The following is a 27,409-nucleotide window of genomic DNA, read 5'->3' as shown; positions in this document are numbered from 1 at the left end:
TAATGGAAACAACCAGCAAGACCCCAAAATTTGGCTAACCACTTGGCTCAGAAAGGGCAACACTATAAAAGTAAGAGTGAAAACATGCCTATGATAACTCTATATAATTTATTTGTGCATGTGTTTTTTCAAGAGATTGACAAGGAATACTTGACTTTGAAGGGTAAAGGTGTGTTAGATGTAAGGGAGCAAGATTTTCTTTGCTTTTGATTATATTAAAATTGTCAATGTCCGATTGCTTTTCATGACTACTCCTTAACCGCAAGGATCATGACCCATCAGTTGAGAAACACTGATCTAGAGCATCCAGACTAAACTTTGAGACCAATAAAATCACTCACTGAGTTAGGGGAAGTTTTGTCTAAAAAGAACTTTGGTCACAGAGGAGAACTGTAACCTTTGAAATGTTTGATTTTTGGACCCGGATTCTGAATTAAGAACTGCATGGGCAAACCCCTGCACCTACATAGAGCCCCAAAGAAGAAGGAACGTGGTCCCCCAATGTACAGGATTGGGGCCTTAGTTTTCCCTTATGGAAGCATACTTTAGTTATGCCTCCTCACACCATAGCTTAGAATAACCTTACTATAGTATTTCATGGCATTAATGTGGAATATTCTAATGGTTTTTATGATTATTGCCACTTGAGCTCAGCAAAATTTTCATAATGAAATTAGGTAATACTCATCTGGTTCCATTACAGTCTCAACTCAGGTTTTCTGAAACGTCTGCAAATCTCTCAATGAACATTGGCTGAGTTTCAAATGGTCCCAGAGCATGTTTTGAGCAAGCCTGGGGCAAATAATGGTTTTAGGTGTCTTCTTCTGAGCCTATGTGCAACGTGCCTCTTGTGGCACGTGACCAAGATTCATCACCAAATTAGGTTCGAACCATGTGAACAGTTGTTTTGTCCTGAAATTATGCAAAATTTGGTAGTTCTGAGCAGAGTTTTGCTTTGAGGTCTTTACTTCATTGGAAGAAAGAAACGATCTTAAGAGCCAGGTTGGACTCAAAAAGAAAAGGAGCACTTGTGGCACCTTAGAGACTAACCAATTTATTTGAGCATAAGCTTTCGTGAGCCACAGCTCACTTCATCGGATTTAGATTTTGGAATCAGGAAGGAGGCCTCCATCCTTTTCTTGCACCAGGGCACTCTGGGATCTTGTTACATCACTGGTGAAGACACTGAGCTTTAAAGCTATTTCTTCTGTCAGCCATTTTAGGAACATGATTTTAAGGGGGATCACTGACTGGATATACATTATAGAGAATATTCAGCCAGGTTGCCATATAACAAACCTAGAGACAGAAGAGATCTTATTGATGTTAGGGGCATTGCACCCATTTACATGATGGCTGAATTCTCCCCACAAGGGCCTAATCTTGCATCAATAGATGTCCAACAGGCATCAGACTGGGGTGGGGGAAAAGGTGGAGGTGCTCTTCCAAGCTACGCAAACAAAGTAAACTCCACTAATCTGAGTCACCAAAATGACATGCTGCTCACACTAGATTATGAAGTTAAATTCAAAATATGATTGCGTATGCCACTTAGTTCCACTGGATTTCTTGAATTTAGCACTTCTTAGTAGGGTGTGAACATGCCCATGGATTCTGCTAAGTTTCTTGGATTTGGCTCCTTCTTGGCTGGGGGAAAAGAAGTGATGGTATCTCCTAAATGTCACCTGCTTGTGGCACCAAAATGAGAACTTACTGTGCACATCTATAACCTTTCCTCTCATTCCTTACAGGAGCAATGACAGTTGTTAGCACTGTTGACTTTTAAATTATTATTTACTTTGCATCTGAGTTATCACCTTACCAGTGATGTAACAAGATCCCAGAGTGCCCTGGTGCAAGAATAGGATGGAGGCCTCCTTCCTGATTCCAAAATCTAAAATTTTGCTTACCTTACAGAGTAAAGAGATTAACTCTGATCAGAGGCTGCTCAACAAAGTGCTCCTGTCCCACACATACTCCACCCCACGTAGACTCCAGAATACCCTTCTCACTCCCCACCACAGACTCCTAGCAACTCTCGACCAGCCCCCCACACATCCCAGCAGCCCTGCCATACATCCTGCTCACCTCACCCCAGTATCACCCACTCATTTGCAAAATCCTGGCTCCTAATCTACCCCACTGCCCCCCAACATCTCTTATTTCCCCACAACTCACTCCATGACTCCTCAACACCCTCCAATCATCCCCAACCCCTCATCATACAGCTTCCAACACTCCCCACTCACCCTATAGCCCACCAGTGACTCATCCCCAGCCTCTCAACTGCTGCACCCAGGACCTTCCTCCTAGCTATTCACGAGTGCCCCCTGGCTCAGCCCTCCACTCCCATCCTGGACTAGGGCAGCTCCTCCTGATTCCAGCCACCAGGTGACTCCATTTGCTCCCATCGCCCGCCCCACACTCACACTGCACCAGCCAAATTTGAGTGATGAGTTGCATTGCAACCTGGTACATGGGTTTACAGTTTTGGCCCATGATCCTGCATGCCATGTTGCAACACCATTCACTCAACTTTGGCTCAGCTGCCCTGATGGAGGGGTGACCAGGCCAAACTTGAGTTATGTTGCAACCCCTCCACACACGGTCACAAGACAACTGAAATTTGGCCAAATGGACAGGCAGCAGGGCCAAATTTCAATGAGTGGTGTTGGGACCCCATCCGCCACCTGAAGTGCTGGAGCACTGCTCCATCTGGTTGGTCCCCCAGAAGCTCGTGGTCCCTAGCGTGACTGCACCACTTGCACCTCTGAAGCTATACCACCGCACCTCCATGAGTTCACGCCCCTCAAGAGCTATTGTTGCAGGCTCTCTGCAGACCCATTTCCACATGATTTACAGTTTTACACTCATATTTTTGAAGTTTTCTTCCCAACCGTGACACCAAGAGGCTTACCTTTACTCTTAATTCTTGAGAGCTGAGATTCTAGAAACTACACAGTAGTTTTATATTGCTATCAGTACAACAAAGGGGCCTGTACCGGGTATTTCTGAGCTCTGATTCCCTGGGCATTTACTTCTTAGGGGCTGCTGGAGAGGATGGTAAGTCAGTGCATATACTGACTCATATGTATTACAGCACCTAAACTGACCCATTATTTATCTGTATCACTGCTGTGCCCAGAGACTTGGACCAACCCATGCACTACACATAGTAACTGAGTAACCGGCAGTCTCTGCCCCAGAGTCTAAAGGTTAGATCCTGCAAACAGGTCTGCATCGTAGCCCCCCTCCCCGACTTAAAGGGGGCTTTGTGCCGACTCGAGGGGGCCCCCCTGCAGATCCATGGCCTAAAAGACAAGATTTAACAAGTGGATGGGGTGGGGGAGAGAGACAGCAATAATGGGGCTGCCCCAAGCGGCCGAGCTGGGTGTCCGCGGTAAGGAATCCCAACCTGCGCTCCCGAAGCGGGGTTTGCTCTGTGTGACCCTGCAAGCCCGGAGCAAGGTTCCCGTGCAGGGCCGGCAGATCTCCGCTGCGCGGGCCCGCTCTTTGGGGGCCGGGCCCGGCAGCAAAGGACACCGCGGCTCCCCGGCGCCGGCAGGCCGGCAGGCTGCCCCGTCCGCCCCGCCTCCTTTCTCCGCCCCCACGGGAGGCTGCGGCAGCGCCCTGCACCTCAGCGCTCGGACGGGACTGCGCGGGGAGCTGGTCCCAGCCTGAGGCGCCGCAGCCCCGAGCCTTCAACCCCTTTAACCCGCCGCCGCCATGGTGAAAGTGTCGTTTAACTCCGCCTTGGCGCAGAAGGAGGCCGCCAAGAAGGACGAGGAGAACAGCCAGGTGCTCATCCTGGGCCCGGACGCCAAGGTGAGCCGCGGGGCCGGGGGGGAGGCCGCGGCCTGCTCCAGCTGCACCGGGGAGGGGGGGAGGTGAGTGATCAATAATCGCAGTGCTCAGGGCCAGAAGGGGGCAAGTGGCTTTGTGCGGGGAGGGGTTAGCTAAAGCCCCGCTGGGAGCTGGAAGTGAGGGGGTAGGGTATTGAACGGGAGCTTTGCAGCCTGGGCTCCTTGCAAACCAATCCGCCTCTGGTTTATTGATGGGAGACGAGAGGCCTCCTGGGGAAAGACAAATAAGGGGACTGTTAACAGTGCATGTCCAAATGCAGGGAGGTAGAGCGAGGGGAGCTGCAGAGCTGGGGCCAGCAATCCCCTTGCCAGATCAGGCTTCTAAAATGGCTGACGTGAGAACAAGCTTTACAGCTCTGTTTCCCTGTACTTCGGGTTTTTTGTAGCCCGACAGCGCTTGGATTACGGCCAGCTTGGCTTTTTTTAATGCTACGTTCTTCTCCTTTTGCGGTGGCTAGTCTGGATCCGTCGCTGAAGTTCTCTAGGGGGGTAGGAGAGCACAGGGCTGCTGGCTTCTTGGTGTTTAGGAACAGCGTAGTTAGCCTTAGGAAAAAATACATTAGATTGAGTCCGTCCCTCTGCAAATGCAGCCTATACTACCTCACGGGTGGAGAACGAATCTGATATTAAACTACATTTGATCGTAGCCAAATGTCTCTTCTGCAGTAGGGCAAAAGTGACAAGGTTAGAGTGTCCTGTGTGTGTTTGAGCTGTTACAAAATATTAATAGCTTGGGTGGAAAAACCACAAAGTTACCAGGAGTAATAAACACACTTAGTGTCCAGCAAGACACAGGATGAGACGTTAATCCGACTGATGACAGTCAAATGAACTGTGTTGGAGCACATTGATACATTTGGAAAATTGCTTTAGGTGTTTACTCCTTTTTGATGATGGTGGAACTCTTATTGGAAATCTGATTACATTTTTGCTGTATCTTAATGCATCCGATGATGTGAGCTCACAAAAGCTTCTGCTCAAATAAATTTGTTAGTCTCTAAGGTGCCACAAGTACTCCTTTTCTTTTTGCAAATACAGACTAACACGGCTGCTACTTTGAAACCTTAATTTCAGAGTTGGAGGGTTTGTGTCTGTCTGGGCTGAAACTTTGCACATGTTTAAAAAAACTAAAAACAAAATTGATAGAGACATTTAAAATTGCATATTGCACTTAATCATAAATATATTTAAGTTTTCATATGCTTTTTTAATCTTTTATGCATCACACATCCAAATTGTGTAGTTGGGTCTGTTGGACATATATACTGTTTGTCAATTTTCTAAACCTGTAGCTGTTTAAGAAAATATTTGGGGTACTAATTAAGGGCCAGTCTTTCTCAGGCAAAGCTTCAGAGGTGAAACCCTACCCTATTGAAGTCAATGGGAGTTTTCATGTTGACCAAGAGTTCATTCCTGTAGAGTTTAGTAGTTTCAACTGAATAAGGTACAGCATTAGAAATTAATTTTGCTCTGTTTATTACTGTTTTGCTTGTCTGGAAACAGAAAGGGCGAACATTTACTAAACAGATTAAAAGGTTGTCTAGTTTCACTGTAGCTACTTATAAGTTCCCCTGTATCCTCTGCTTGTTACCAGATGTACTGGCCAAAACCTGCCTGACCAGAGCTTAAAAAACAGCTTTAAAATAAAATGCTTGGAAACGATGCTGTGTACAGGCAATAATTCCAGCCACAAATGAGCATTTTTCAGGGATGGTGGGGCTTTGAATCTAACAGAAGTGTGTTCAGGACAGTTATCAGAACTGATCCCCCATTCTCAATGGTATGCCTCAAGGAATTCTCCTGAAATGGCCTTTTCAAGCATGTTTGTTTGAAAGCAAAAGTAAAAGAAATTCTAAGTAAAGTATATTTATCTGAGGTTTTGGGAGAGACAGTTGCCCAACTTCTCAATATTGAGATAAATGCTGTTTTGTAGCTGACCTCTCACAGGATCTAAGAACCACCACAAATTTCACCATCTTCCTCTTACACTCCTTCAACCTTGTCTTTACTATAAACACAGCAACATACACATTAAAACATTACCAACCCAAACCATACCAAAACAAAAAACTACATGGGGCATACACAATTCTCTCTGGGGCGAGGATGAGAGAGAGAGAGTAAACCACACATGACAGATGTTAGTAACATTGTTTAATGCAGTGCTGGAAGGCGCTTAGTTACTAAGGAGATGAGGGTCTTATGAGAACATGTATATTAAGCACGTATTTCATAACATATTGAGCTTATATTGCAGGATAACAATAGGTCTAGAACCCAAGTACAGACCTAAAATATACGCTGCTGTACATTTTCACTTAAAAAGTCCTGGGAAACGTTCTGGTCTCAGGTTAAAAAAGAAAAAATAAGGGAAGGGAAAGTGGAAGAAGATTGGCAGAGATAAGCATGTGTAATTGCTTGATGAGCATTTTACCCCCCAGACTCCAAGGAGAGATGATAGCAAACCAGATGTCTTCATGTACAAAGGTAGATCCTCTGGTATGACAGAAGCTGAAGCCAGGGGAAGTGGTAGTACACAAACGTGGCATAAAACTCCCTTGTGTATTGTCTTGCTCTGCTGCATGCCATCTTCATCACATTGTACTGGAGCAGCTCTCTACCTCAGCTGTATTTTATTGCAAGATCACCCTGGTGGTAATCCTCCCTGGGCTGATTAGGCAGGGTTTGCAGACAAAGTATGCTGGCGGTGTGGCACAGAACAGCCAAGGCGCACCTGAGGATCTGGCCAGTAACCTCTGAAGAAGGGAATGATGAGAAATGTAGTTGCAGGCCGTGGCAGAAGGGAGAGAGAGTGCATAAATTTCTATTTAAAATAACTTTTTATTGAACTTCTCTTACAGAAGAGATTCCATAGTGTAATGCTTGTACAATAATGTGCTTGAACTGGTTACATCAATAAATAAATAAATTTTTAATGAGTTAAAAGTACAAATCTCGGTATGTGCATAGTTATCTATCAAGATATTATTTTGGAATTGAAAAAATGACTCCCTACTTACAGTTGCTGGAGGCATTCTATTCGGAACCTCTGATTTAAGGACCACACTCTTCCGTTTACACTGAAATTTCTCGTGCTATAGTCTTAGCCAAAAGTCAGCATATTTTTAGTGCAGGTTCCCACACTACGCTTAATTCTCCTCCTTGCTCATGTATAGTACAATAGTATCTTTCATTACATGATTTTACCACAACCAAAGTGCAGAAAAAAGGTTTAAATATAATACAATGGACCTTTGGAAAGCCAGAGTTCTATGGGGATGCCTGAAGCCATCCTATATTTGACAGAGCTTGCTCAGTAGAATAAGTCCCCACTAAAGGGTTCTGGATCCTCAGCAAACTTCAAAGTCTGTTGGTCAATTCCTTCAATACCAGACATCAACCTGGCTTCTTCAAGGCTGTAGGTGTTCATCAAATATGGCTTTATGTGGTGAAGTTATGAAGTCATACCTTGGTGTGTCATAGCCAGTCTTCGGTTAGCTTAGATTGGATAATCCTGTCTTTTACCTTAGAGCACTGTACTTCTAAGATTACAGATAAAGGTCCGTTGGCATTGTATACTATGTCATGATGCTTGTTTTGGTGTCGGAAAACTGAATTTACTCATTTTAAATATATAGGGCACTTTATGTAGCTACTTTTTATTCTGCAGAGATTTCCTTCTTTCCCCTGGTAGCATCATTTTTGGTGGCGGCCTGGCAACTCTATTCCTGTCTGCAAAAGTTTTCTTTGTGGGGACTCTTTTGAGCTCTCTCCAAAGGGAGGGAGAAGCCTTTGATAGGAGATTCTGCTACCTTTCCCCTGACAATGTAGATGACTAAACTGGACAGCTTGTGCTTGCCTCAGGAGTATGATAGATTTGCCTGCTGTGTATTTTAGGGTGCCAGTACTAAAGAAGCATAGGAAAGAGAATTGTAGCAGGCTGATTTCCCTCTTCCTCTCCCACTGTTTTGGTGGGGATGTTACTGAACTTGTCCCGGACCTTAAAAGAAAATAACTAACCTTCCAGATAAGGTCCAAAGGATGTGCAAATGTCTCTTGCTTCCTTATTTGGCCATAGAGGTTTGTACGTCCTCGAATGTGGGCAGGAGGGAGAGGCAATGATGTTGACTTCTATATTAACAAAGTTTTTCTGCACGAGGAATCTTAGATTTATTTTAACTTGGAGATTCTTGGGAAAGGGAGTAGAGGGAAATGAGTGGCTAAGTTGGCACCCTTTGAGGTAAATTCTTGCATGGTCATCTGTACTACTGAATAAATAATATACCTCCTTAAAAACAACGTCATGATAGTCTTTGCACAGTTGCCTCCAAAGCTTCTTTGAGGATGTTGCCAACAACTGAGTGAACGATACACACAAAATAATTACAAATTAAAAGAAAAATAAAACTTGTTTCACTGGAACTCTACCAAAAACAATTGCTGTTAATGTTGGAGCTTGGAAACCTGGGATTCATTTCTTGAACTTTCTGACCTTGAGCTGGGAACATTGGTTGCAAATCTTTCTTCAAGCAGTAGAAATGAACATATGGGAGCAGAGGAGTTCTTGGAAATGGTCCATATCTCACTTCCTTTTGTGTTTCTCTCATTTTTAAATCTCTTCCTGACTTGAATGATAAATATGAAACTTTGCTATGGTGAAATACTGTTTCCCTCATTTCCAGTACATTGATATTTCATATTTTAAACAAGATATTTGTACCACACCACCACAATAATTACCTTGGCAGTTATTTATTTTGTGGCTGGTGAGACAATGTTGATGTCCATGAATGCCGTTTCAGGTTAAATCAATTCAGTACATGGATTGGGAGGATACATGGGCAGACAGAGAATTGTTTTACATAGACTATTTCTAAATATCTTCTCTGTTGTCAGATTAACAAACTGATACTTGGGTAAGTTTTTTTTCAAATGTATTTGGAGAACTTTTTTTTTGCATAAAATTGTCATATAAATCGTGTTCCCTTAAGTAGATAGGCCCTTACACTATACAGTGCTTAAAAAAATAACATGCCTTGTACTATAATGTGCCATTACAGGTGATGACATTAAAAATAATTTTGAAATTCATGTTTCTACAAATACGCACATATGTTCTATCACAGAGGTTTCAACCTGTGGTCCGCAGACCCCTGAGGGTCTGCAGATTCTCTTAAGATTACCACAGGGGTCCACACCTCCATTTGAAATTTTTTAGGGATCTGAAAATTAAAAAAGGTTGAAAACCACCGATCTATATCATCCCTAAGAACACTTTTTGATGTGTATATATTTTTTCCTAATAAGCTCTAAAGAACTTTGTTTCAATGTAAGCATTATAAAACTATATAATGTATTCTGTAAATAGTAGAGCTGTTCAGAATCTGCAGTTGCTGTTCTGTGGGAAATTCTGACACTGGAAACGCTTTTTTGTTTTGAATCAGAGTGAAAATCTGAAATTTCTGGAATTTTTGTTTTGCAGGAAAACTTCAGTTTGAAACTATCAAATCATATCATTTTGATAATGTCAAAGCATAAATATGCATATCAACTATAATTTATGTTAAATATAGAATAGAAATAAAATTACTAGTTGAATATCATAAAAGTTGAAACAAATGAAGATGAAACACTTTTACTGTGTCAGTATGAAACATTTTTAATGTACTGAAATTAGAGAGTCAAAATTACTTACTTCGATTTTCATGTTGAAAAAGTTCTTCAAAATTGACATGTTCCTGTGAAACGCTTTGATTTCAAAGAAACTTCATTTTCCAGTGGAAAACTGCTCTGTCAAAAAATTTTCAACCAAATCTTATAAACAGGTAAATATTTCACTATTTTTATGATTTTTTTTCTTTCCAATAGTACATCATTTGTTTGATATATTCCGGTGGTGCTTAGGATTTGGCTTTTCTGAGGAATGCTGTTGATATTTATTTTGGATCCAGTAATGTTTTTGATTACTCTTTGGAAATGTAATAAAGTAGCATTAATGGTACACTTGCAAGCTCTGTATATAATTGATATATAGTAGACAAGCAGTACAGACACTTAAATGTGTACAAAACCACTTTCTCTCCATATGTCTCAGCAGTGTTTTCTGTAGTAAAATTTTGCATTGCTAAGACTAATTTTTACTTAAATATGTATTACAATACTTGCAAGAACATTATGAAGTATTGTAATTAAAAACTAAACTACAATTGACAGAATAAATGCTGAAGTAAATTTTTTTCACTTGATGACTGGCAAAATTGTGTACATTGCATTGGATTATCTAGTCACAGGTGCAAATTAATAATACAACATTAATTTCCTTACCACTTACGTAGTGCTTTTTTATACTTAGTGTGAATTAATATGCTTTTAATTTATAGACTCAAAGCACTTTACAAAACTGTATATCATTCCCAATTTTACAGCTAGGGAAACCAAAACAGAAGAGAGAAATACCAAAGGCTTGATCCTGCACCACTGAAGTCAATGAAAGTTTTGCAACAGATACCGTGGGTATGACATCTGGTCCATGATCACACAGTGTGTCAGTGACAGACTCTGAAATAAGGTCCAGATCTCCTCAATCTCAGTGGACCATGCCACATCCAGTAGCAAGATTCCTCTGTCTAGCAGCCATACAAAATTTGCATGAAAAATTACCAACCAAGGGACAATAATTTACTTGCCCACCCTTAACATGACAGTTACTCCTAGGGGAATTCTGCACCTAAAAATTCTGCAACAAAAAATTTCTGTGCACAATATTTTAAAATTCTGTATATTTTATTTGTCAAAATAACACTATATAATCACACCAGTTTCAATTATATTTGGTCATTTTATTTGAAAATACCTGTTAGCAAGTATGTCTGTATGCCACAGTGCCCTCTGGTGGGCAAAAGGTGGAAGGGCAGCAACATTTTGGCAAAAGCTTTTTTTTTTTTTTTTGCACAAAAAAATAAAATATGCACAGCTCATTAATTATGCATGCATGCAGTGACATGGAATTCCCCCAGGAGCAGACTGAAATACTATACTGATATTTTGTTTGTTGCTCAAAACAGAAGTTGCTCACTCCAAGTGGTTGGACAAGCCGAATTTTGCAAAGCTGCTGTGTGTGATACTGTTTGGTTAATTCACATGTTCAACGTTTGTAGCTGTAGAAAATCCTCTTGTTGTTTAGCAAAAACATTAAAATAGCCACTACAATGAGCTCCTAAGGGGCTTGATTCTGCAGGGTGCTAAGCACTCTGGCCCTGATCTGGCAGAGCACTTGAGCATATGCTCAGCTTTGAACATATGAGCTGTCTCATTGCAATGAAGCCCTTTAGAAACTATCATAATAATTTATGTTAGAAGTGGAAGTTGATTAAATCTAAGCTCTTCAACCCAACTGTGTCTGATTTATGTGCAGATCAAAGGCAATATGTGACACTTTTGAAGCATAAACATTTATAAAATGTATTTTAAATCTTATTTTTGTCTCCACCATAGCTACTTTTAAATATGGGTTAGTATCTTTTGGGTAGTTGCTTGCGGATCACAAAACTTGATGAATTCTTCATGGCACATCATGTTTGCTTTAGACAGGCTAACACTCAGTTGAGTGTTCCTGTACAGATGGATGAAAATATATTTCTGTGGTGCATCCCTAATTTACTTAGAGAAATAAAGGCCTAATTGTAATAATTTCTGGAATGTGAGCTGGCTGGGTGTGTGCCTTAAGCGTGAAAGAAATTCAAGTGTTTACTATTTTAAACCAGTATGTTCTACTCTTGTAGAAAAATCCACAGGAGGGGAGGATTTACTTGTAAATCCCCATGAGATTATTCAATCTAGGGATATCTTTGTCTGAGTGCTCCTCCTAGGAGTTGTCCTCTTAGCATTTTGAAAAGTTACCCTAAATGTTAAATTGGTGCTGTTGAATCTTTATACTTATATTGGAACAAAATACAGAAACGGTAGAAGCTGAACTGAAAAGAGCAAGAGAGTATTTTGCACATTTCATCAAAGGAGTAACTGCAGATGTTTGTGGGGCTACAGGTTATTACATTATTTTTCTTTTAACCTGTTCCCCAGAATAATTACTTACAAGTTACACCTGTCTATTATCAGTTCTAATAAGGGCTTCTCTGTCTTTTTCTGGAATTAAAAAGTGTTATGCACAATGGGCAATTTTGGTATCATTTGAACAACTCAAGAGAGCACTTTATAATTCCAGAAGGACACAGGCAAAGTGCAGCTTGACACCATCCACTGACCACAACAGGCAAAAGAATCTTTATTCAAATGAAACAACTATAATCTTGGTATAATTTATTCAGTGAGGCCAGGTCAAGCAAACTTCAGAGAATCTGGCAAGTAACCTCAGATCTCAAATGCATAATGAAAGAAACATTGTTATCTGTGTATAAAAGAGCTGTTCCACAGTATTCAGATTGTGGAATTCTGGATCTTTTAACTTAAACGCTGTAAAATTAGTATACAAATTAAAAGGAAGTAACATGAGCACACACCTCTGTTTGACCCTTCTCCAAGGGAAGTGGGTTAGTCAAATCGCCACTGAGTCCCTTTCTGATCTTAGAATGATGAGTTCTTACAAAGGACAAATGCCAGGCTTATGCCAGTCTCCACTTAAAGCATTTTGCACCAAAGAAGATTATCCATATGGAGTTATCATAGCGTCAGGGACCCAACTGGGAATCAGAAGGGAAAGCCATACTGGGACAAAGATGAGATGTAACGGTGGAACGGCTAGGATTGATTGCTGCTGCCCCTAAAAGACAGGTAGGAAGAAAGGAGGGAGGCATATCCTTGGAGGCCTATATGCACCAAGAGATTATATGATGAATTTTGCCGGTGGAGACTCCCCAGTAGAAAGTCTCCCAAGAAGGGAAAGTTGAGGTGACAGACTGCAACCTCTGCCTCTCAAGTGACCCTGTGCAGGGCAACTACAGACCCCAGAATGGGTAATACTGACTTGGAATGATGTGTAGTCAGGACAGCTGGGGTATGCACTAATTTGGCACAATCTTCATTAGTGGAGCTCCCCTCTAAAAGAATGCTTTCCTTTCAAAGCAGGAACCACCCAAGCAGAGGGTAGGCATCAGCAACACCATTTTGCATTCAAGGTCTATTGATTCTGAGGTGCAGGGATCTATTCCGGAATAGGGAGGTGCAATTTGCTCTTGGGTCATTCTAGTTTAGAATAAACAGTATTGTGTTCCAGGAACTTGGTCATAGGGTAGCAACCAGTTAGTATTAGTATAATCTAGCATTGTGGGATTAATGAAATTATACATAACCAAAACTATAAATATTAAGTGCTTCCATTTAAGACTTAACTGATGTACTTAATTATCCACTTCAGAAAGGGAAATTAGATCAATATTATTTATTAATTTAACAGAGAATCTTTTTCAGTGTTGCCTGATACTTGTGGTTTAGCTCTACTGAGATGTGATCTCATGTGCTATCCTAAATAATAAGCAAACTGTACTTGAAACTGTGCACTAAAATTGGCAACAGATTGTGAGCAGATTAGAGCTACAAGTCAATTCATACATATGAAATATCTTAGTATAGCATTGCTGGGCATGTATTCACAAATAATAATAATACATTGAAGGATTATGGGAATGTATTGAATGTTCAGTTTACATCTAGCATTCATACATCAAAGCAAAAATATTTAGGTTAGGAATATTAATAACACCTGTTTTAACTTCACACCATCTTGGAAGCAGCAGTTTGAAAGTAATTTCAATCTATTTGGAGACTCTTTTGGTATATGAGAAATTAGTTTGTGGTCTAAGCCCAATTCCTAGGGGATAGGTGTACATAATGTAAAATCCTCCTCCACAGTTTTTTCATTGTTATATCAATTGAATTGAATAGCTATTTTTGAATAGTCTTTGTTTGCTATAGACAAGTGACTGTTCTCTCTCAACGCTGTTTGGATTTCCCCCCTACTCTCTTTAAAACAAACTTAAAACTATCAGTTTGTTTTGAGATAATTTAAAAATCAGGTTATGCTAAACTTTTTATGTAATATCCCTCTCTCTTTAGTGTTGAATCCTCATTTTCTGTCTGTTTTCCTTATTAATCTACAGCAATTTCCATGGCAGCATTTTTTTAAAAAAGTTGTATGTAGATGTCCTTCATAGTTTGAAAAGTCTTGGAATGTGAAATTACCTGCTAGTACAGGGACAATATAAAAATCCTTGCTTTACCTGACTTAGAGTTATAATTAAACACACTTGACTGAAGAATCCACAGTGAATCAGAAACTGACCTGAAACTTAATTAAATTACCATGGGTATGGTATTAAACTTCATCCTCAGCCTTTCACTTGAAGGAACAATGTCAGCTTAAAAATCATGTAGATAATGAAAAAATCCTTAGATAATTAACAATTAAAACTGAAAGGATTTTTAAAATTGCTACCTACATTTCACTGTTCATGCTGTGGTGAATCAGTTTCATTTTTAATATAGTTTTCTAGCCACTTATACTTTCAGGGTCTTCTGCATTAGCACAGAGGTTACGGTGCTTACCTTGCAAACGCTGCCGGGGAATTTTTATCAGTTAAAAACTCTGCTTCAGTTAGAATTTGTTTATGCTTTCCATAGAAGCATTTGTATTTGTCTGGAAGGTATGATAAAAGCTTATGTTTACAACGCCTGCATTTCAGGTCAAGAGAATGCATCTTCCAGAAGCTCATAGTGTTCTGTATTTGGAACAAAAATCAATGATGTAATAAATGGAAAACCTGCCAAAAGAAAGATGCACTTATTTTGCTTTTTGCAGCACTCTCCAAGTTAATATAAAAAACTTTTTTTTAACGAAGCATAAGCTGTAATTATTTTTTAAAAGTTTTGATCCTATTAATTCTTCCAGTCTGCTGTTGTCAGCTGTCACCTTGCAGAAAAGTGAGTACGGAAGCTTGCCATATATTGTGGGTGACTGATTTGTACACCACTATTAAAGCAACATAGAGAATAGGTTACAATTAGAACTTTGATTTTTAAAAATTCAACATTTTATTTAGTTATTAAGTGCTATAACAGCTTGTTGTAATAATTGCACTGGGTTTTCCCAAAACAAACCCAAAAGCCATGAAAAGTATCTCCTGAAAGATAAGAGTATATCCATCACTCTAAAGCAAAACTTTTTCTTCCTCTTAGTGAAAGGGGTGTCTAGGGTTTTTCCACTTTTATTTTTCACCACTATTTTCTGTCTTCCTGATTGTCATGATTTCTTGTTGTCACCAGTAGGAATGGTATAATGAATTACTTTCCGCTGATGCAAACGCTGACATTTATCTGTCAGTGTTACGGATTGGAAGGGGTTAGACTCTAGGAGTACACCTACACTGCAAAAAACCCCAACCCCCCCAGCAGAGAGTCTCGGGTCACAGTATGGCACTACAAATAGCCACGAGGATGTTCCTGCTCAGCTAAAACCTGGGGAGGTGGATGTTTCAGAGCCCAAGCTCCAGACTGAGTGGGAACATCTACACAGCTATTTGTATAGCCATAGTGCGAGCCCGAGCCCGTAGACCTGGGTTCTGAGACTTGCTGCCACAGGTGTTTTTTGGCAGTGTAGATGTACCCTAAGAAACCAAGGGCAAAACCCTGCCTTCGTCGACCTGAATTATGCAGACGTGAGGGAAGTGAAGGGTGTTGATCATGTGATATAGACATAGGCGTCCTCCTGCAAGCACCAGCTCAGGATGGCTTGAGGAGGAAATGCATGATTCGGTACTCCTTACTACTGCTCCAAAGAGGAGCATTGTGTATCCCTCACATGTAGCACGATATGTACAGCGTGGGGCCTAACAATGCTCTGCTGTGCTTGTAGTATGCCAGCTAGGGCAGTAGCCAGTTCCCTAGCTATTGCTCAAAAGAGTTCTGAGACGCACTCCCACTCCTACTGCTATGCCAGAGCAGAGGAGGGAGACTCCTTATTCCCTCTTCTTCACCTATCACAGTCGTATATCACGGGGACAGATATTGCCCTAAGCTTATTCTTCAAACCTCTTAAAGTGTACCATACTGAAGTGTGTCCTAATGCTTCTTCTCAATCCAGGTCCCTTACATGCTATTGTTTCACAAAAATTAGCCTAAAAATGGATACTTTTCTGGACACAACCTGTGAAAAGCTCAGCTATGAGAGAAATGATGCTTCAGATGACTCCACAATTCCTGAGCCTTTCCCATGACTTCTCAGCTTGTATGCTTTTGACATTAGTAACCAGTTGATGGGTCAGCCCAGGAAAATGGCAGTAAGAGGTTGCAGCATTTATAGCTGTTTTTATCTCCTCATAATCTCACCAGAGGTGGTGTTGCTGTGAACCTTAACATGGAATAAGTTTTAAAGTATTTTTTCCAAATGTGAAATAAAATTACCCAATATTTTCTAGTGGTGCTGGCAATGTTTGCACTAAATAGACAGGTACATCCACAATCTTTTGTGGATTTTGGAATGTTATGTTGACAATTTCCCTTTGATATGTTTCTAGGACCCTGAAGCTGTGGTGCCCGTTGGACAGAGGAGAGCTTGGTGTTGGTGTATGTGCTTTGGAGTAGCTTTTATGCTTGCTGGTGTGATACTTGGTGGTGCCTATCTGTACAAATATTTTGCATTCCAGGTAAGCCAAATACATTTTGTGTAGTAAAGGACTTTCATTTTTCTCCCTGTATGCCCTGTGTTTAGTAGAGAGTGAGCAAGAGAGTGCTACTGGTTCTCTCTCTATTCACATTTATTGTTTAAGAGCTGAATGTAGAGCTTTTTCAGAAGTTATTTTCAGTCGTCCTCCTTTGATAGGTCAGTTGGGAATTCATGAAGAGTGGTGCCTTTGGCAGTTTCACTCTGGGATAAATTACTCTCCTCCTCATATAACCAGATTCAGAGGGAATGTGTAAGGTGGTGTCAGACTCTTTGGGCCAGATTCTCTCTCCCACAGGAAAAACTCGGAGAGAGACTTCTGGGGCAGGAAATTTCCACAGAATTCTCCCCTACCGTTCAGTTGGGGTGAACGGTTTGCCCTCACCCCCCTGTGGAGTAGGCCATTGAGCAAGCCCCTAAACCTGGGATCTGCAGGAAGCCAGAGCTCTCTGTACAGAGGCCCTGCAACTCTGCATTGGCTCTGACTTCCTGGCAGTGCAGTTCCATTGGAGCTCTGCTACAAGGGACTTCCCTGTGACTTCATAGGGATTCTGTGGAAATTATGATAATACAGACCCTGAATGTCATGGGGCTGGTGGGGTAGCTAATGTGTCAGTCTGGCTAGTATCCAATTCCTCCCCACTCCCGAAACCGACTCCAGCCATGTGGAACATACTATGTTGGGCCAAGGGTGGGAAATAGTGCCATGGCGGCAGCTGATGTACCTCCTCTCTATTTGTGGGAGGGGAAAGACCTGTGTGGAGGGTTCCCAGAAAAATCCCATTCCCTGACAGCCTGATTTCCAGACACCTGGTGCTTTAGACCATTTACGTCCATTTGCTAATGTTTACAGGAGTCTAAACTGATCAAACAGCACAGAGGAGCTGGAGGAGTCTAATTAAACTTGCATCTTCTTATACCTTTCTGGTTTGTTCTTGCTGTTCTGTTCTGGATCTTCACTTTCTCTGTGAATTTTACCAACTTAGACGTTATCAGACTCGGTGGATGAAATTCAAAGTGGTGTAAGCTATATTTTGGTTACCAGGAGCAAGTCTAAGAGCTTGTCTGCACTACAGTGTTAGCCTGAGTTATCTACACCCTAGTTAACTCCTCTGGAGTGAGTCTAGCTCAGGTGAGAGCGGTCATACTGTAAATAAAATATGTAGTTGACAGGCTACAGCTTGTGAGTGAAGACAGTTGTAGTTTAAAACATCAGAAATGAATTCACTTTATAAACAAACTTAAAAAGTCTTAAATCTAGGAAAATTTCAAGATTATAAAGGACTTCCTGAACGTGTTTTGGATTGTTAGAATAAATGAATTAAACAGGATTTAGGCTAGACCATAAAACATAATCAAATATATTTAAGGACCTGATTATTGAATACTACAATTTGTAAGTACAAGTTTAGGCATGAAAACTTTTAAGTACCTTATTCTGCTCACAAATTATGGAATTAGAGGTATGCATGTCTTATTTGCACCTGCAGTAATTTGTTAGTGCAAATGGAAGACCAGGTTAAAAACCAGGTATGAAATCCTGACATCCTTGACGTCAGTGGAAAACTTCTGATTGACTTCAGAGGGGCCAGGATTTCACTCTAGGCCCTTAATCTCTTACTCAAACTATGTAGAAGACATGTGCTGTCTAAAATTGATCCAGTGTAGGCTTATGAATTAAATAAATTGGCTGAAAAAATGTAGTTTAGCTTGATGATGGGCAGTGTATGCTCAGGAGAAGTTTGAGAATGGAAGAGCCGTGTGGGTGGAGAGTAGAGCTTAAGGTGCTGTGATATCGCTATCTGAGGAAGCTTGCATAGTAGTTGGTCACATTTTAAATTTTTTATAAACTTGCTGAAATGTTGTTTGTTCTGGGATTATTTTATTTTTTTTTTAGCAAGGTGGTGTGTATTTCTGTGGAATAAAGTATATTGAAGATGACTTAACTCTGACTGAGCCTGATGCACATGCTCCAGCTGCTCGCTACCAGACAATTGAACAAAACATTCAGATCCTTGAGGAGGAGGATGTTGAATTCATCAGCGTGCCTGTCCCAGAATTTGCTGACAGTGATCCAGCGGACATTGTTCATGATTTCCACCGGGTAAGGAACGTCTGCTGAGAATCCTTGAAAGCATTAAAAACAAAATTTCAGAATTTTATCAACTTAATCTGTGTGGTTTCTAATTATTTCAGTTATTTTTCTGGTGTGAAAGTGTGAGCTCTGCAGTATTTTGGTATTCAGAAACTGGAAGTAATTATTAAACCTGATGTACAGAGTGCACATTTGATGATGATCTTGCTGTTCTCCTGGTCTGTAACCCACCATTTATAAAGTGTTCTTGCTCATGAAAAGAGAGGGGGAAAAACCCAAACCCATCCATTTCCTTGTCATAATACAAGAACGTGAAGAAAATTTTAGTCTTATTGCTGAAGATACATGAAGCCAGATTGTGATAAGCAACAGTAGTGATGAATGTGGGGTGGAAGAAGCCTTCATTCCCTTGGACACCCATGTGCAGGAGCTAGTCATATTCACAGTCATTGTATTCATTGTATTCACCTAGTGTTGTATTCATCCAGTAGTGCTTCAAAGGAAGCTAAGCATTCCAAAGGGGACAGTGGAAAGGCAAGGATAAAGCTGACTGGCTGTGGAGGGCAGTACATTCTGTATTCACTTTAAGGTGCATGGCAGCAGCCAGAGCCCCACCCTGGGCATTTGGGAGCTCTCAGGAGGCACTCTGCCTCCACTGCAGGCCACTCGCTGCTTTTAAAGGCATGACTGAGCACTACTGAAGTAGTTTTATCCTATCTTTTGTAAATAAGTATCTTTGTTATACATCTGAATAGTACAGTTTTTGCAAGACATCTCTGTAATGCTACAGTTTTCTCTCAGTCATCATAGTTAACGTTGAAAAAACCCATTTTCATTCTCTCCGCTTTCTGAAAATTATGCCATTATGCATAAATAATCCATGCCTGGTTTCACTGAAATGTGACTCTTGCTGCTGCTGAAAGCCTGAGGAAAAACTGTTGAGCTATTTTTGTGTTATGCAAGGCTGAAAAAAAGAACACTTTCCTACTGTGTAAAATCATTGCCACTCTCTTTTTTTGTATGAACTCAAACATGTTTAAACATGAAGTTAATAGTTAGGCAAAATGAGCACTAACATTCATAAGCAAGTTTGGGAAAACTATTGTTTAAATAATGTGATTAGAAAAAATTATTTTTAAATATATTCAGTCAACATTTAAGATTTACAGCAGAGCTTCTTTCACATCATACATCACACTTTCTCTACCTAGCATGACAGAAATAAAGGCTGGCACTTCATATACCAAAGTGAGGTCTGACCTACAAAGCCGATTTCAATTCTGTGTAATATTAATGTTGCATAGCTAAATAAAATAAAAATAGGAAAGACAAAGGTATTTCCCACAACAATGATAACTTGGTCATAATGCAGATCCTACAGAGATGTGATCCCATGGTGAGAGGAGCCTTAGAAATATTATAGGTGATAAATATATTTTGTAGTATGCATTTAAGGCCTAATCCAATGTCCACTGAAGACAATAGAAAGATTTCTAATGATTTCATTAGGCGTTGGATCAGGCTCTAAGAAACGTGAAGACGTATGAGAAAAAATAGCAATAGAAAATAAAATGCAATGTGACCGTAAGAACCTCACGTTTTGTACTTCATTATTCTTAAGCCTTAATGCTTTGTTAACTTGAGGTCCCATGCTGCAAACTCTTGCTATAAGCAAAGTACTTACTCCTTTGGCAGTTAGACTAGTCATAGTAATAATCATTATGATCAATAGTGTTTGCAGGATTGGGGCCCTTAGTTCTTCGTATTTAATATGTTACTCTCAAAAAATGTTGGATGTTGCAAGACTGAACACTTGAACATAATATATTTCCCTTCCTTAGCAAAAACAGTTTAGTTAATGGTGCCTCAAGACCTTTCAGTCTAGTTCAAGGGTCTATTAGAGTTATAGTTTAATAAACAGTTACAAATATTACCCTTTGGATAATCCAGAGATCATACATTAGTGGTTTAAAATTTATATTCTGCAAGTTTGACACTTTTTTGTTTTTTTGAGGTTTCCCAAGTATATCAGTAAACTAGCATTTCAACTGCACAGTATTTTGGAAGAATAAAATATTTTTATGTATAGCATCTGATATTTTCTATTGTGCGTTCTCTTCCAGTCATGTTTCATTGTGAATTCTGAAAGGGAGATTTATACTTTCAGATTTCTCCCTGAAATTTTAAAATACAAGCAACAAGATTAAAAAATACTGCACTTAACCTCCGACAACTCAGATGCACTCAAAAGTCTGAACTACCTAGTACCAATGGACTTGCAGAAATCTCTGTTCTAGCTAACCTGATATTAGGATTGCCTTTTATCTCTGTATCCCACCACCAAACTCAATAAATTAGAGCACACCTTCTAACTAACAGTACTGTAACTTACAGGAAGAACAAGTATATGACAATAATTGAGCACAATATTTACACAGTTTTGCTAACCCTAGAATTATTAAAATGATTTTGATTAGAGTATGCATTTCTTCACCAGAGACTCACAGCCTACCTCGACCTTAGCTTGGATAAGTGCTATGTGATTCCTCTGAACACTTCAGTTGTTATGCCACCAAAAAATTTCTTGGAGTTGCTGATCAACATAAAGGTATGGTTGAATTGCAGGTGGCTTTGTTATATATAATAAAGAGAAACATGTTCATATTATTTTCACAAGTCCTGGAGTTCATACGTGCAAAGTGCTTTCGAAAAGTTAACTCCTCACTAAAGAACTTAAATCTTCAGAAGAGTTCAGTTTTAAAGGAATTATTGATTTAGGAATAGACAAAGATGTCATTCTTTGGTGAGATTACATGTTTGTGTGATTAAAGGTACCTGCAGAGATGTAGTGTACATAGACTTTTATGAGGCGTTTGACTTAAGAATAAGCTGACAGACAGATCTCAAAAAGTAGTTGTCAATGGGAAATCTTTGAATGGGGGTGTTTCAAGGGGGGTTTCTGCAAAGATCAGTACTAGGTCTGATGCTAGTCAACATTTTCATCAATGATCTGGAAACAAATATAAATTCATCGCTAATAAAATCTGCGGATGACATAAAGATTGGCAGACTGGTAAATAATGATGAGGGCAAGGCAATCACACAAAGCGATCTGGTCCGCTTGATAAGCTGGGCCCATTCAAACAAAAAGAGTTTTAATACAGCTAAATGCAGTTATACATTTAGAACAAGGAATGCAATCTAGAACTACAGAATGGGGGACTGCATCCTGGAAAGCAACTCAATATAAGATCCTAGTGTAAAGATGTGGGGGGAAAAAGGGATAATGCAATCCTTGGATGTATAAACAGAGGAGTAGGAGTAGAGAGGTGATTTTTATTTCTGGGCATGGCATTGGTGAGGCTCATTCTGAGATACTCTATACAGTTCTAGTCTTCACATTTTAAAAAAGATGTTGAAAAATTGGAGAGAATGCAAAAAAGAGCTCCCACTCCCTCCCCCCCACCACAAAAAAAATTATTCAAGGGCTGGAGAAAAGTGCCTTCCACTGAAAGAAGTAAGGAACGAAAGAAGACTGAGAGGTGTCTTGATTACAGTTAGACTTGGAAGGATTAGATTTTTATCAGTAAACATCGATTTCAGCACACACACAAACTAACAAAACTATTTCCATCAATGATGATCAAAATTTTCAGATAGGCATAGTAAGAAAACTACTGCTTGAAAACCTATTAGAATCTGATTTAAGGATATTTACTTTGTATATTTTTACACGTGATGTTGACAATTTGTGTTTTAACAGTTATAAATATTTGAATCAACACCTATTGTCATTAAATAATTATTGTCGGACACTCCCCTAATTTCCCACAACCGTGAAAATTTAAATAGATAAAAATAAAAAAAATCTTAAAAAAAACTTTAGATATTGTCTGTCAAAATTATAAATAAATAAACATAGAATTTTGCTTAGCCTAATTAAAATATATAAGTAAATACTTGGTACTACAGGGCTCTTTAACTTAGTGGAGAAAACCTAATGAGAACCAATGGCTGGAAGTTAAAGCCATACGAATTCAGAATAAGACAAAAATTTTTAACAATGAGGGTGATTAACTATTGGAACAAAATACCAAAGAAGGTGATGGATTCTTCATCTTTTGATCTCTTCAAGTGAAGACTAGATGCCTTTCTGAAAGATCTACTTTAGCCAACCACAAATTGGTGGGATCAGTACAGGGATAAAACTGTGTGAAACTTAATGGCTTGTGATATACCGGACGTCGAACTAGATGATCTGATAGTCCCTTTTGGCTTTAAACTCTATGATTCTACGTGTATGGACAAATATGCTGCAAGAATAATTTATAGCTATGATTTTCCCAATCTGTAGTATGCAATTAAAGCACTTAAGTGGGAGTGTATAATTTCCTTTAACTACAGTAGAGAGCAATCTGTTTTTCTTACATTTTATGTTCTTTTAGATTGCAGTTTGAAATATGGTGTGCTTTTAATAAGCAATGTCTTTACTGTAACAATCTTTATCTTCTTTCTGTGGAAAACAAAACTGTTTTTTCACCTGAACTTGGAAGGTCTTTTAACTTGTAAATTATTTGTTTAAATAACAAGGCTTTTCATTGTTTAATGAATTACAAGGTCAGCTGAAAAAAACAATTCACCTATGTTTGCCTCTTTAGATGTGGTCAAGAATATGTCTACATTTCAGAGTAAATATTATATAATCACTATCTTGGTGCTAAAAAGAACAGCTCTTAATCAGCTTGTTTAAACATGCTGCTTGGACTGAAAAAACATTGTTGTCCTTAATCTCTGGTTTGTAATTGAAACTTGTACGTGGCTCATTGAAAATAAAAATAAAAATCTTTAGCCAGCTACACTACATTCTATGCTAATGTAATTTTCTGGATAAAGTGCAGCAGTTTCTTTGGATTCCAAGGTGCTTTTTAAAAGTAGCTTAAGTGTTTGAACTCACAAGTGAAAAATAGATTAAAGACTCCCTCTTCATTAGTGTCAGAAATAGGAATTATACTAAATGGAATCTCTTTTTATGCAGTCACATTTTAGAAAGACTGATTTATTTGTGGATAACATTTTAATAAAGTCAACTTTTAATAAAGTTGCCAATTTTTGTTTCTGTGAATATTCAACTCTGACAGAAGGACACAATAGGGCCTGATTGTACGCTCTTTTAAATCAATGGCAAAACTCTTGTGGACTCCAGATGGACGAGGAATGGGGCCCTAGATCTGTTTTCTGAACCAGCTTTCTGAACTGTTGTCGGCAGAGTTTTTGCTGGTGGTCTCTGGAGAGCTCAATATTCACATTAGTTGGGCTTTCCTTATGTTCTGGTAATGGCTTTACAATCAGCAAACATAGAGGAAAAAATACTTTCTGATATATTTTCATTTAATCAATTCGTATAGTTGGTGCAGAGATGTTATTTGATTGTCCTGTGGACCATCTCTCCTCCCATTCAGTCCATTAAGTTGTGGCCTGTGCTATGAAAATGTTTGGGATCCCCCTATTTTAAACTTAACAGAATGCAGAAGGATAGTAGTAAACTACTGATCCCTGAGACCTGCATCAATCAGCAAGATAGTACTAACATCTTGCACATTTCTGCAGTCTTTACTTGGACAAAGCTCCGATTGACTCCCTAGTAAATGATAGTGTTTGGTGAGTAAGGACTGCAAGATTTGGCCCACAGTAACAAACCTTAATTGGAGAAAATTTGCTTCTCTTATGCCAAAAAAACTGATATAGATTTAATTATTGTAATGGAAGAACACTATGCGTCAGTGTCTCCTGCTATGAAAATGTTGTGACATTTTATATGATTACTTTATTATCTCTTAAATATCTGCACTAAAATGCAGTCACATTCTTGATGTTTAAAAGAAAATTCTATATGTACTACATATTTTGAAAGTCTGCAAAACTGCAAATCCTGATTTGTATAGAACTGTTGCTGTTGGAGATTATATAAAATTGATTTGAATGCTCTTGTGTGTACTTAGTAGAAGAATGAATGATTGCGCTTCCAATAATGAGCTGTTGCCTTTTTGTTAATGTAGGCTGGAACATACTTGCCTCAGTCCTATCTGATTCATGAACAGATGGTTGTTACTGATCGCATTGAAAATGTGGATCAGTTGGGGTCCTTTATTTATCGCCTGTGCCGTGGCAAGGAAACCTATAAACTACAGCGCAAAGAAATCATGAAAGGTAAAGTCTCTTGAGAATGTTACCTCGAGTTGATGGAAATGTTAATGTTTCTAGTCAATAAATAGCTGGATATGTTGAAGACAGTACCTCTCAGATTAAAATTTAGAGTGGTCTTGCTGTCATTGGCTCCTTGAAGCTCCTGAGTGTTTGCACAGAGACTAGCATGATGGGATCTGGAGCATGAATGCAATATAAAATGACCTTTTTCCCCATTAATTTTTCTTTAAATTCTCATTGAATCTCTTCTCCCCCCCTCCCCCCCCCCCAACTTGACAAGGATTTTTAAGAAAATGAAAATTTTCTCAGAGTTTGTTTAGTTGAAAAACCATTTTGTGTTGAAAAAGTATTTTGGCAGAAGATTTTCAGTCAGCTGCAATATAAATAATACAAAGCTAACAATAGTGGCCTTTACCATCAGTAATTATAACTGTCAGAATGGTTAACCACGTACACACTTTAAGGTTCAATGTTTCATATGTAGAAAGGATGGTCTTATTGTCAAAGGACAGAATTGAAAGTTTATTAATTTGTCCTAGGTGTTTTGTGCAAACTTGGCCATGTCACTTAACTGCTCTGTGCCTCCTAATCTGCATCTATAAAATAGGAATAATGCTTGTCTAGCTCACCGGGATCTTGTAAAACTTATATTATTTGTCTGTGGAAAGATCTTTGACAATCTCAGATTCAAGAGTCTAGAGAAGCGAAGTATTATAATTTTTGTTTAGCATTTGTTTAGTGCCGAAGGAGAAGTTTACAAGCATACACAGAACTAAGTTAATTGAGTAATTTACTCAGATTGCTGACTGTATTTGGGAAGGTGGCAGATGGGGAAAAATAAACTATTTTGTAAAAACGATTGCAAACAATCTTTTTAAAAGCAAAAACACTTCAATTGATCCCGTGATAAATAAGGGACACAGTAAATAATAGATCACTAAAATGTTGATAAATTTGGTATTCCTCTATTTGCTTCCAATTTGGAAGTGAATTGAGAGGAACCTCTGGTACCTTATTACAGTAAATGGACTAATACTTTAATTCTTCTTAATATGCATCACTCTCTCTCATTTGTCATCCCTCCCTCCCTTCCCCATTTCCCCAAACTCTCAACAGGAATTCAAAAGCGTGAAGCCAAAAATTGCCGAAAGATTCGACACTTTGAGAATTGGTTTGCTATAGAAACGCTCATTTGTGAACAGTAATGAAGAATATTACTGTAACAGAAGACTGAAAGATTACAGTATGATCCCACTTTGTATTGTGTGCAGTGATTATTTTTTAAAATCTTCTTTTACGTAAGTAGTGGACAGGGCTTTATTGCTGAACATCTTAAACACTTTTCATCTCATGATACATTTTTAAATATGTTTTAGGGTTTTTTCTTATTTTCAGGTGTGGTGCCCTTTTTATATTTGAATAGCAATTGTATAAAGTCTTGGTTACTAGTGCATTCCATGTGATGAATCTTGAATACTATGAGAAAGATAAAGTCTCTGAAATATCTGCCAGTTTTAATTAAGTAAAATTGAAAAGAATTATTAATCTGGAGAAAAATATGTACAGATGGACTGAAAGAACTACTTCTAACTGTAATACTCTAAGCTATATAGTTTGTTACAGCATATAGATAAACATATAATTCAATTTCCCCTCACTAAAATGGGCAATTTTTTTTTTAAATATTGTCATATTTACCTATTCAGATTGATTTCCGACTTGATGTTTTAATATGGCAAGGGTCTGCTGTACTATCTTTTAGAAAATGTAAGGAAATTAAGCAGTAACTTGTTACTAACTTTTATATAATCCGTGTACGTGCAATGGAAAATAAATCTTACAGACCTGTTTGTCTAAAAGTCTTGTTGGGTTCTCTTTTGCTATAATTAATTTAGGAAAAAATTAATGCTTGTTCCTGTTAGGTTGGGTTTGCTTTCATATGTTCTGTAATCACATGAATCCATGTTGGTTCCAAAATAGAGTTTTATGCCCAGGTGACTTATAGATTTATTTTCCCACTCTTTTATTTCTCCTGGAGTTGTAAATAACTTCCATTCAAAACTGGTTTTCCTAAGGGGGTTCCCGCCATTTCTAAGTGGTTTCCCAGGCCAGTGTATATAAAGCTGCCCGAACGTGGCTTCAGGGCTGTCCATCTGAATGGCAGCCAGGGACAGTCATGGATCACGGGTCTTATCTACAGGCATCTATTCATCTTCAGGATAGAAGGGCTAGGGATTTTCCTCTAACAGCTTCCTCACCTGTAAGAAAAGAAGAAGGAAAAGATACCATACCTTTGTCATCATCCATCGCTGTTCTCTGAACGCATTATCTGCTTTATCCCATGGTCTCAAGAAACATCTAGGGACTCCTCGGAGATCCTCTCCAAAGGCTTATCATTAGCCAGAGGATTGAGCACCTGCCATCGCTTCGATCTGGGAAGAAGGTTTTTATACATCTGTTTATAGGGTTAAGTTGGAGATAATAACTGTATTGTGTCAGTTTGCTGTTTGTTCCCCTTCTTGTTTGTCCCACCTTTGTTATAAACCCTTCAATACACTTTATTTGATTTTATCTTTA

At 39.1% G+C, this 27,409-nt stretch overlaps 1 protein-coding gene across 1 annotated transcript; it reads left to right on the top strand.

The window, feature by feature from the left end:
• The first annotated feature begins 3,591 nt into the window (after positions 1-3,591).
• On the top strand, positions 3,592-27,409 carry ITM2B (integral membrane protein 2B). The gene is made up of 6 exons (XM_084617894.1): positions 3,592-3,825; positions 16,388-16,516; positions 18,431-18,637; positions 21,126-21,236; positions 24,685-24,835; positions 25,949-27,409. The coding sequence occupies exons 1-6, from the start codon at positions 3,727-3,729 to the stop codon at positions 26,035-26,037; spliced, it is 786 nt and encodes a 261-aa protein (XP_084474020.1). The 5' UTR covers positions 3,592-3,726; the 3' UTR covers positions 26,038-27,409.

Source organism: Lepidochelys olivacea (genome assembly GCF_965140295.1).
Source record: "Lepidochelys olivacea isolate rLepOli2 genome assembly, chromosome: 1".
In the NCBI taxonomy this organism is placed as follows: Eukaryota; Metazoa; Chordata; order Testudines; family Cheloniidae; genus Lepidochelys; species Lepidochelys olivacea.
Note: the sequence above shows the minus strand (reverse complement) of the source record. Positions and strands in the feature narration are given on the sequence as shown.

Bases quoted from the DNA above. Each gene is read 5' to 3' on its own strand.
- ITM2B (XM_084617894.1), top strand. From the start codon at position 3,727: ATGGTGAAAGTGTCGTTTAACTCCGCCTTGGCGCAGAAGGAGGCCGCC. The intron at 18,638-21,125 runs GTAAGGAACGTC...TTTCTTCACCAG, and splicing joins TTGTTCATGATTTCCACCGG to AGACTCACAGCCTACCTCGA. The intron at 24,836-25,948 runs GTAAAGTCTCTT...AACTCTCAACAG, and splicing joins GCGCAAAGAAATCATGAAAG to GAATTCAAAAGCGTGAAGCC.